Source organism: Crotalus tigris, unplaced genomic scaffold (genome assembly GCF_016545835.1).
Source record: "Crotalus tigris isolate CLP2741 ecotype Arizona unplaced genomic scaffold, ASM1654583v1 scf7180000017865.1625608, whole genome shotgun sequence".
Lineage (NCBI taxonomy): Eukaryota > Metazoa > Chordata > Lepidosauria > Squamata > Viperidae > Crotalus > Crotalus tigris.
The window spans coordinates 1,462,743-1,474,684 of NW_024096686.1; the positions used below are offsets into that span (position 1 = coordinate 1,462,743).

The 11,942-nt window shown below is 38.3% G+C and overlaps 1 protein-coding gene across 7 annotated transcripts in view; it reads left to right on the forward strand.

Annotated features, from left to right (window-relative positions):
• Positions 1-812, forward strand: part of RHOT1 (ras homolog family member T1) — a 51,887-nt gene extending 51,075 nt beyond the window's left edge. For 2 of the 7 annotated variants that reach the window (XM_039343616.1, XM_039343622.1), the window contains one exon: positions 379-810. In XM_039343616.1, coding sequence (XP_039199550.1) covers positions 379-496 — 118 coding nt within the window. In that variant the 3' untranslated portion in view covers positions 497-810. Of the gene's footprint in view, positions 1-378 lie in introns of all 7 variants that reach the window. The other 5 variants (XR_005556745.1, XM_039343613.1, XM_039343614.1 and 2 more) reach the window with 5 other exon arrangements.
• The last annotated feature ends 11,130 nt before the right edge of the window (positions 813-11,942 follow it).

Consider the following 11,942-nt stretch of genomic DNA (forward strand, 5'->3'; position numbering starts at 1 on the left):
AATTAGATTGTTAGTCTTTTTACAAACTACAAGTTAACAAGCTATGCACTGCCCTATGCTCAAGTCTTCACCACAGTATAAAAGCAATTGGCTTAATATCGTGAGATAAGCCTAAATATGATCTGTTTACTTTATGTTGCTGGGAAAAGTGAATGGAATTACAGATCAGTCAGATTGACCTGTTAGCTGAGTTGAAATATAAGCCTTATTTTCTGAAGAGAGATAGAGCAATCCTACATTACATCAAAAACATTTAGTTCACAAATGCCTTAAAAGCGTACATGGTAGATCTCTGAAAGTGAGCTTACACATTTTGATGCTTGTATATCATCTCAATATTTTTTAATTTTTTTAAAAAAAATATTCTTTGTATTTCAGGCATGTGACACAGGCAGACCTCAAGAGCTCCACCTTTTGGCTTCGAGCAAGTTTTGGTGCTACAGTCTTTGCTGTTTTGGGCTTCGCCATGTACAGAGCACTATTAAAACAGCGGTGATCTGGAGGAAAGCATGTTTTTTTGGGGGGAGGGGCTTATTCAAAGTGAGGGGGGAATCTTTTATGTACATTCTAAAATCCGCTAGAAATATTTATATACGCAAAGTACTTTATTATTTGTAATTCATGGATAAGATTATTTTAAATAATAGTTCTAAACTTGCAGTATTGCATAGGGTGTGGAAAAGAGGATTTGCATTACAATGGCTACTCTTGGCTACACTTGTAAAAGCCAAAAGGGAATTATTGTAAAATAATTTGTGTATATATATATATATATATATATATATATATATATATATATATATATATATATATATATATGTAGTCTTTGGTTCGGGTTTTCTCCCGCGTAAAATTGGAAGTGTCTTGGCGACGTTTCGACGAAGTCCCATTCGTCATCTTCAGGCTGGTGTTTTCAGCTTCGTGCTTTGAGCAGCAATGTGTGGTCTTAGCTGTTTCTTCCTTTTAACTGCCAGTGGGGGTATGAACTGATTGGGTGGGAGCTTGGCTGTGTTCTGATAAAACAGAACACAGCCAAGCTCCCACCCAATCAGTTCATACCCCCACTGGCAGTTAAAAGGAAGAAACAGCTAAGACCACACATTGCTGCTCGAAGCACGAAGCTGAAAACACCAGCCTGAAGATGACGAATGGGACTTCGTCGAAACGTCGCCAAGACACTTCCAATTTTACGCGGGAGAAAACCCGAACAACCAAAGACCTACATACAAATACCCGCGAAAACCTCAGAATATATATATATATATATATATATATATATATATATATATATATATATATATATATATATATATATATATATACATACACACACATACACATACATACACATATATACATATATATATATATATATATATATATATATTCAGGCAGGGAGGCCTAATGTCCCCAGAGGTTATTAGAAATTCCATTCGTAAATGTTTCAAAAAGAGCGAAAGAATTGCAAGTAGACTTTTGTTTTTGGCAGTATAAGTTCAGAATCAGCATTTGTGTGTTTATTTATTTCACTGGTATTGGAAGTTCTTCCTGGATATACCAGGTTTGAGGACTGATTTTTTTTTTATAAAAAAAAATCCCTTTAATAACTCAACTTCTCCTGTAGCCCCTGCTCATATGTTACAGGAGTGTCTCTTCTGTGGCAGATTTGATTGGGCTTGAGCTGATTAATCCTCGTGCAGCTAAATGTACCTCAGTTCAAGAAAAGAGAGAGAAGGACGTATTCCCTTGGTTAAATGAAAAGGAAGTATCATCCATGAAACACATCATTATCTGACACCATGTGCCATTCTGTGCATCACTCATCTTCCACTTGACGTTTTATAGCCTTTTCCAGTCCCACGGGCAATGTATTATAAATTGTTTATAATTCACCAGAAGTCTGTGTTTCATTCCCTTAGTTTCGAAAGTCATTCCCTGACTGTTCTGTTCAGGGGTAGAACTGAAGTAGAAACACCCCGTGCTTTACCCTTCTTGGTCGTAAATTAATTGCATGGTTTGTACTGCATCTTGTATGTGGCTGGAATGACCTGTAGGTGACATTTTTAAATCTACCAAGAAGGTTTACTAAATGGAAGTTCAACCTATTTTTCCCATCACTGGCCTTTTCTGGTATTTCAATAAATAACTGTACCGTGCTATGTTTTGAATGCTTTTTCTTGTAGTATTCATCTATTTGTCCTTGATTCCCAGCCTAGAACTATTTTACTTCTTGATTTAGATTCCGGCTCAGTTATCAATGTCAGTAGGAGAACCTTAGCTAGCCACTTTCCATACTTCAAATGGATGTCAGCTTAAAAAGGGAAGTTTTAAAAAAAAACCCTGAAAGAGAGGAAGAGAAGAGATACTTCGACAAGGTAGGATAAGCAACAACAAAGTGTCCTTACAGAATTTCTATTGAAGAAACTACGCAAACTAAAGATGAAGTTTTGGTCACAATGTGTCAGTTGTAAAATTCAGTTAGAAAAGCAGAGTGAGTGATTAGCACTGTATGACATTTGGAACTTAACAAGAACCCCATTGAAATAGGCCATCGGGTCATCGGCATTCTGTGCCCTAAGGTGGCCTTCCAGAACATGGGTACAAAGAAAGACCTGCTCAAATGAAGAAGAGTGAGGAAGACTCTATTGATTGTGTCCCATAGGCAAGAATAAAAAGACCCTGATGCAGGTGGAAAAAGGCATAAAACAAGTTAAAACTATAAAGTTCTGTTCTTACTCTGTGTGTCTCTGTGTTAACAAATGCTTTCTTCCATCATCTAGCCAACTATTGTCTACTTCACGGATGATAGCAGGTATCGTTATCTTTGTAATAGTAGAGTCTGATCCGGATTTTACCACCTGTGTTTTTTAATTTGAGATACTGAAGATGGTGTTTAGTATTAGGTGGCATTTATTTATTGATCAACTGAACATCTCAGGCTCAAGTAAAATTCAGAGTGAGGGTCATTCAATTCCCTAGTAAACCTGCTACATGTATTCTTTGAGGATTTTACTGATTGCTTTTTCACAGAATGCTTCTATATTCACCTCAGTTGCTATGTTACAAAGGGCAAAATCCAGCATTGTGCAACCAGCCTTCTGCTCTCATGACATGATGTTGTCTTTCTCTTTCCTTCTTCCATTTCACTTGGCTCCATAGCGTCTCCCACCTTCGAACATTTATAAGGTTCAGAAAATCAGAAGCTGTTTTGTTAATGGAAAACCAGCATTAGAACCATCTCTCTTGGTCCCCTTCCATTACTTAGAGGCAATCTGCATTCTGTATTACATCACTGTTTCCATGGAAATATTCTTTAGTATGTATGTTTGTCCATGAAAGGGATAAGAGAAGAATATTGTCCCAAATAATGTGACAATTCAAAAGTGGAGGCTTGGTTTAGGAAATCTTGCTAAATATCTTTTTTGGGGAATCTGGGAGAAGGACAGCTGTCTTTAGAGAGATATGAATCCTTTTCCAATCACATTTTCTCTTTTTTTTAAAAAAAAAAAACCAGCTATCATCTTGCACCTCTGCTTAACACATTTCTACTACCCCATATGCTTCATGCTACCTGATTTTACTTTCAGCAAGAAATAAGAAAGAATATAGATATTGCCATGGTAATATATGAAAATAGCTTTTTCCAAACGACTGATTGCTAAATCTGGCACTGGCAGATGGGTATGTAGTAGCTGATCAGTACATAGGAAGGGAAGTATGAAGACATTGGCTGAAATGTAATAAAGATATTTCTGTTTTCTCCTATGGGGTAACATTGATGTTCAAAGGTCTGATTTGCTGGAACTCTGCAGAATCTTCCCTGGTTGATTTGACATACAAAATGTGGAGAATTAAAGGAGCAAAATGGAGAATGGGTGGACCAGAATTTGAACCACATAAAAGGACATATCTTAAATAATATTTCATGTCTTGTCCCATCAACTTTTTATATCTCCAATCCCACCAATTTCTCTCAAAGAGTTTGAGTCCCACCATGAGGGACAAACACACTTTCCTAAAGAGCCAGATTTATTGTTTGCAGATATTCTGTTATTATATGTGTCATTTACAGTACAGTAAATTTGAGGGACTTAAAGTTTTAATATCTTGTCCTATGTCTTATCTAGATTGCCATATAGTATTGGGCAAGATACCTATAGCTCTGAATTCAAGTATGTTCTTCACACATTCCACACAAAAAGGCAATTATCTAGATGAAGTTGGGGAAAGTGCCCCATGGTAGGCATGATAAGTCTTCCCCAGGCAGGGATGCCCAAAATCTATTGACTATTGTATTGCTGTAGGCTAGACTCCAATTAATGTTTTGAGCCCTTATTTCTGCTTCAGTTTGTCAAATTGGATTAGATTGTTGTGCTGTTGCCTTCATGAAGCGTCTCTTAATAGCAGTTGAGTAGCTTCAGCTGTAATGGTGGGGGAAGAATGTGACCTAACTTGCATTGGTTACACGCCTTATGGGCCCAAGAGATGTGTTTTTGATGTATTAGGTGGTCCTGGAACATCGGCTCTCTTTCTGTACAAGCATGGCCTTTAATCATCCTCAAGATTTTTCCCTTTCTCTTGTTTTGTCTGCCAAATTCAGAGAGCTGCCATGCTCTCTTTCTTTGAGGAACCAACTGTATCTTACATTTGTGTGGAGGAACTATGAGACATTCTGCTTGGGGTCGATGTTAGGCTATGCTGTAGCTTTATGTCTACATAAATAACCATATTCTGTGGGGTTACTGCATAATTGACACATCTATCATTTCTCCCCCAGAATGTCAAGATTCTGGCTCTTTTCCCAGACCTTGAATAGAGTGATAGGAGCCTGTGGATACTTGTTGAGACATCCTAGAAGGACAACTGAAGCACTGGTTGTTTTGTTTTTGTTTTATGGCTTTTTATGGGTTTTCTAGTTTCAAATTTGTTATGAGCCACCCAGAGTTTTTCTGTTTTAAAAATAAAATAAAGATAGGAGTAAGCAATTGAGTGTCTCCTGATGTTCTGGACTGGGACTCTTCTAGCTGTGAGGGTGAAGGTTTGTTCTCCGAGCTTGTGGGTTGGTTCCCGAACGTTTTGTTACCAGGGTAGGTAACATCTTCAGCCTTATTTAGCTGAACGCAGCTGAAGATGTTATCTAGCCTGGTAATAAAACATTTGGAAACCAATCCACAAGCTCGGAGAATGAACCTTCACCCTCATCTTTCACCCGAGCTACAGATATTCACTCTTCTGTCTGTGCTAGCTGGGAATAATCCCAGCCAACCAGCAGGCACCAGTTCTCTTACCCAAACTCTGTGATTAGCTAAATATTTATGGTTACTGTGAGAGAAACAGATGGAGACAATGTTTTTATGTGTTCTGTCACATATAACCAATTCTTCTTTGGCAGGCAATAGGAGAGGATACACATCTCCTGGCTTCTAGTCAAAGTTGGGAATATTCAAGCCCATAGCTGATTATAAGACCAACACTTCTTTGATCGCCACTGACAGGCACCCACGACAGTGTGAGCGAAGATTGCCAGCCAGCTGTTTAAAAAAAAACCCAAAGAAACAAAATAAATGTAGTGGCAACCAACTGCCAGCTGATGGCAGCCTGGTTTCAAAAGCCGCATGGGTGCTCTCAGTTTTTGCCTACTTGTTTCTCCTTTCTTGATGCTAATTCAAGAGCCACTCTTGCATCAAGGGCATAAAGGTGGACTTTTATAGAAGATGGTGACTTGCTTGTTTCCGAACCGTTTTTAATTGCACAAAGCAGAATTGAACTTCTATTTCAGTGGTTCTCAACCTTTCTAATGCCGTGACCCCATAATACAGTTCCCCATGTTGTGGTGACCCCCAACCACTTATACATCACCGGGTGCCAGGGGCGTGGCCAAAGAAAAGGGGGAAAAAATGGCGGACAGCCTTGTTTGGCGACCCCCATGAAATGGTCGTTCGACCCCAAATGGGGTCCTGACCCACAGGTTGAGAACCACTGCTCTATTTGTTTCCCATCCCGGTCCCCAGCTCATTCCCTTGGCACACACTGGCCCGATTGCATCACAGCTTGAACTTAATTTTGTCACTCATGAGCCATTCCTGCCTTCCATCTTGCTTCTGTTAGGTCTATTCAGAGCAGAGAGAACGGATGCACTGCTAATGCAGCAAATGGTTTTAGATGATTTTTTGCAAGAGTATCAAGTTACCTGCATGCACAATTCAGGGCAAGTGCTTGGTTGACTACAGTATTTACATATGTCAGATTATATACTGCTCAAAAAAATAAAGGATCTTATACCTTTGTGTTCCCTTTATTTTTTTGAGCAGTATATTTGAATATATCCAATCCTGTAAAGGCTGAAGTCTCCATTATGGTGTATCCTGAATTGAGACTTTACCAATGGTGCATTTTCCCCCCCTGATTCTTGCTAGAATTTTCTCAGCTCTTAACAAATGTTCAGTTCTAATGGAATAGAAAAATCTGCAACAGGCACCAAGGTCCTAATGTTCAGATCTACAGCTTATTCTGCCACATTTAAATTGCTGCAGAAGGGAGGGAAGGTCTTTACTTTGACTAAAGCAATCCATTGTGACATCCTCATTTACATCCTACCAATCAGTGGGCAGAACAGTATTAAAGTATTAATCTCATGCTGCATTAGATCATTGGTTGTTGTTTCTTTTTTTTTTTTTTTAGTTGTGCTGCATCAGTTCCCCCTCCCCTCATTTTTGCAGCTGCTTTTACAATTAATGAGGTTATGGAGGAGGGGGGGTTGATAATGGGAAATAGGTTTTGAAATTTAATAGAAACTGAGTGAGCAAAGGAAGACGGTTCTTAATAACAAGTTGCCCTTCACAAGGAGAAAAGGCAACTGACAAACTAATCATTCCAAGGGTTGATTAGGAACAAAAGGAAAGAAAGTCAGTCAAGATCTTCATCCCATGCAATATTTGGCAGGGTCTGCTAAAATATCCTAATACCAAGCTGGGTTTTGCTTTTACCAGTAACAGTCATGATACAAATGATAAAAGGAATAAAAAGTGGAAATAACCAGGTATGGATCATTCTGAAGACAAAACGATATCAAGGATTTTGCCAGCTATTTAAATTAGAGCAGAGATCCCTAAAACCTTGGGGACGTACTTGGAGCATTGAGAGTTGGTCTGTTCCAAAAGAGCTGCACCTGTCAATTTCTCAGAATGAATAAGTGAGATTTAAAGGAGGATGGTCAAATTCAAGGCCCTTTAGCCTTAGAAGTGCTGAATTCCAGATTAACATCCAGGAATCCACAGGGCAAGCCGGATTTTGCTTAACACCCACGCGATTCACTTACCTGCATTGATTCACTTAGCAACCATGACAAAAAAGGTCGTAAAATTGGGCATGACTCACGTAACAACTGCCTTATTTAGAAACGGAAATTCTGGTCCCAGTTGTGGTCGTACGTTGAGGACTACGTGCATAGCAAGTTTGTTTAGGCTTGTGCAGTGAGCCCTTGTGGAATCACCATTTTATTGCTTTTTGTGATGGGAAATATGCAATTTGGTTTGGGGTGGGGTGTGTATTTTTTTTTTATTGAAATTTTTATAAACATTTTACAATAAAATCCCTCCCCACCTCTCTCCCTCCCCCTCCCACTAACCCTCCCCCCCTTCCCAGAGCTGAATACAGAGCTAAAAAAAAAAAAAAAACATAAAAAATTAAATAAACATCAAACAATTATACATAAATCCTAAAAAGTTTTTAAACCCCTTTAACTCCATTACAATAAAATCAACAAATCTAAACATAACAACTTTATACAATAAGTTATTCAAAAGCTAAATAATACTTTCTAATCCCATATTTGTTCTGAACAAAATTTACCCAACTTTTCCATACAGAGTTGTATCTCTCTTGTGAGTGGTCTTTCAGATAAGCCGATATTTTTGCCATTTCTGATAAATACGAAACGTTAAGAAACCATTCCTCTAAAGTAGGCAAGGAGTCTTTTTTCCAATATTGCCCAATCAATAACCTTGCTGCCGTAATAAAATTCAACATTAAAATAATCTCTTTACCATCATAATCTTCAATAATACCTAACAAAAATAATTGTGGTGTGAATTTTATCTTTCTATTAAAAAATTTTTGAATATCCCACCAAATCTTGATCCAAAAAGCCTTTATATTTCTACAAGACCACCAAATATGATAATAAGTTGCATCCATACAACACATCTCCAACATTTGGGCTGTAAGTTAGAATACATATGAGACATCTTTTGTGGATCAAGGTGCCATCTATAAAACATTTTATAAAAATTTTCTCGTAAATTTTGAGCTTGGGTAAACTTAACATTCCTAACCCAAATTATCTCCCATGTATCTAATAGAATCGGCTCTTCAAAATTTTGAGCCCACTTAACCATACAATCCTTAACTAATTCTGTTTCTGAATCCAATTCCACCAAAGCATTATAAACTCTTTTTATATGGGCTCGATTTTGATCTCTGATTTGTTTCACCAAATTGGCGTCTTCCACAATAAAACCCGTTTTTTTATCTATACTCCATCTTTCTAATAACTGCCTATACTGAAACCAAGAATAAATAATGTTTTCTTGCAATAAATCCTCCATTGATTTTAATTGCCACTTATTCCCTTCCCACTTAATCAATTGCTTATAAGAAATCCTATCCATTTTCACGCCTTTCCTTATCCCTTCTATAGCGTGTCCAGGAATTCCCCACAATGGTATTCTAGAATTTACCCTATAATATTTCTTCCAGACACGCAATAGAGCAATTCTTAAAACATGGGACTTAAAGGCCCTATCCACCTTTTTATTATAAATTAAATACGCATGCCATCCAAATAATAAATCCCATCCTTCCAAAGAGAGTATATCTAAATTTGTTAAGTTAACCCAATCCTAATCAAAGTCAAAACCACCGCATCATAATGCAATTTTAAATTCGGCACCTTGAGTCCACCTCTCTCTCGAACATCTTGAATAATTTTGAGTTTGACTCTTGGTTTTTTCCCAGCCCAAATAAATCTATTAATCCCCCTCTGCCACTCTTCTAAATTTACCTCTTTCTTTAAAATAGGTATCATTTGAAACAAAAAAAAGAAATTTAGGCAGAAGATTCATTTTCACTGCATCAATTCTCCCTAATAAAGATAATTGCAATTTCTTCCAATCATTCAAATCCTTCTGCATTTTAAGCCATAATACTTCATAATTATTTTTATAAAGGGGTGTGTATTTTTTAAAGACAATTCACTTGATCCAGAAACTAAAAAGAGAAATTGTAAAGATTTGAAACACTTTTTTTTACTGCTGTTGTAACTTCAAATGGTTGCTAAACGAATGGTTATTGCATGTTCTCTCAACAATCCAAACTTGCTACAGATTCAATATACAAATAGTCCAAACCTGCTTCAGGTTTGATCAATGCATACAGAAATAACTAGCTAGCATCATGTCAGACAGATGTTCCTGCTTTATTAGTACCTTTCTGCATTTCCATTATTTGCCTCACATGGGCTCAGTTCATCCTAGTTTCTAAAGATTGCAATAATGCATGACTTTATTGTTTAACTAAGAGACCATACCTGTTGTTCTTTCATCCCAGAGTAATTTGGTGCAGCCTATGATTTTTTTTTTACTTTTTTTGCACTAGGCTGCCTTCAACCAAGCACAGTCAGCAGCACATCAATTGCAGGCCATCATAAGTCTACTACAGAATAGTCTTTTGGTCATATTTTTTGTCTTTTCCTAATGTCCAACCTGCAGGCAGATCTTAACTCAAAGCCAGGATCAGATGGAGTCAATCAAGTAGCACATTTTGGAACAGAAGCAATTCTGATGTGCCAAATCAACTAAGAAGATGAGAATTGTCTACATAAGAACAAGCGTTCAAAGATGTTTTCAATATTGGCACCAATATTTTTTTTTTCTGGAGAATCTGCTTTCAGGACTTCATAGAATAGGTTTACCCCTCAGTTTTGAACAGCAGTTGGATTTGCAAAGATTAGCAAATGAAACTTCGATATGAAGGAATTGATTTTTCCCAGCCACTGTCTGCAACATGAACTTTATGATGAAGACGTTCTTGACAACAACTATCTTGGGGTGGAACAGAGGGTGCTAGTTTGCTCACCACTTGGCAAAGAGAGGCCAGATGGTACTACTACCCCAGTTAGGCTTGCACAGAGCAGTCTGACCTCCCTGAACCATACAAGCTGGGGGACTGCTTAGTGAAATAAAATTGGATTTGGATCTATGTACCTGAGTGAAACGAACAATAATCAATATTGAAGCCATCTCTCTTAGGCTCTCAATCTATTTCAAGGATGAAGGGAAGGGAGAAAAAAAATGAGAAAATGAAAACGCTCTTAGGAAAACTATTGGCAACAACTCAGGTGGAAGCTGAAGCCGAGACAAAGAAATTGTTCTTTTTCTTTGCTGTTTTTGCTGCTCTGCAGCTTGGTGAGTTTAGTGTGGTCTTTCAGCTTTCGAGATGCTCTCCTCTGCTATAAAACCATCATGACAAACACTTGCCCAGACTAATTTTTTTTTAAGAAACATCCTTCACCCTGAGCTCTTGTTCAGTTGCCACTTTTATTCAAATACAATAGATTAGCTTTTGGGTTTGTTTGTTTGTTTTTTGTCTTAATTTGTGGCATTCCAGAAGAAATAAAATGGGGGAAATTCCCATTTTCGGCCAACTTCTTGGTTAGCATTTGCTGACACTGGATGTTCCCTATTGAAAAAGTCAAAAATTAGGATTCAGCAGAGATGGGGCTGTGTATTCAAGTACTCCCAATTGAAGAAACCTTCCCAAGCCAGAGCCATTCTCACATCACTCTAATTTAATTTCCCATTGCTTGGCAGAGAAAAAACACAGAAAAAGAAATGAATATGGTTCTTATTCTCCTGGTTTGGCTGCCCACTTTCCCTCATGAACATTGCTTCTGCTGACCTCTGTGGCCATCCGGTTAATCATTCTTGTCTCCACGTCCTTCTGAAATACTTGACACTGGCTAGCTCCTTGTTCTGCTTGTCATTCCTTTGTGCAGGCAAAGCAATCCATATCAGTTGTTCCTTTGGTTACAGGATTTGCCTTGTAGGCTCCTCTCTGTGGGTCTTCCGGCTACCTGACCAATAGCAAGACAATGGCTATTTTCTCCATTACGTGAGGCTGTTATGTTTATCTAGCGCTGCAAAAAGTTCTCAGATGGAAAGGGGGGGGAGAAGAAGCGTTGGTGGCATTTGTCTTTTCTACTGGAGGATCCTTGATTTTGGGGTAGGTGGTGTTCCCCCGAGTTCCCTTTCAGAATTCAAGCTAACTCAAGCCTTAAATAGACAGCCTGCGTAGGGTAAAAGTTAAAAGCACCACACTAGAAACCAGGAGGAGCAGATTTATGCCTTAGGCATGAATGTCAGCTGGGTAACTTTGAACTGATCACTCCCAGCCTTAAGAAGGACCTGGCAAGCCACTTCTGGAATGTGTCCTCGAGAAAACTATTTGGTCTTCTCTCTGTAGTCACCAGGAGTCAAGATTGCCCTGAAGGACACTAATAAAGACCACCCCTATGATATCCAAATTTTCTCATATGTAATAAGGGATAGAATCAAGATCACATGAAGTATTAATACCACTTTACAATGCCTTGGTAAGGACACACTTGGAATACTGCATCCAGTTTTGGTCACCACCATGTAAAAAAGATGTTGAGACTCTAGTCCAGGGCTTTTCAACCTTTTCACCCATGGTACCACTTTTAGGATATGGCAACATCCGAGTACCACCAGTCGCCTAGCAAGGTGTCAAAAATGTGATGACCCCCCCCAAAGGAAAAAATGTGATGAAGTACAGGTAGTCCTCGACTTACAACAGTTTGCTTAGTGACTGTTTGAAGTTACAATGGCACTGAAAAAAGTGCTCCCCAAGCCACAGCCAAGCAA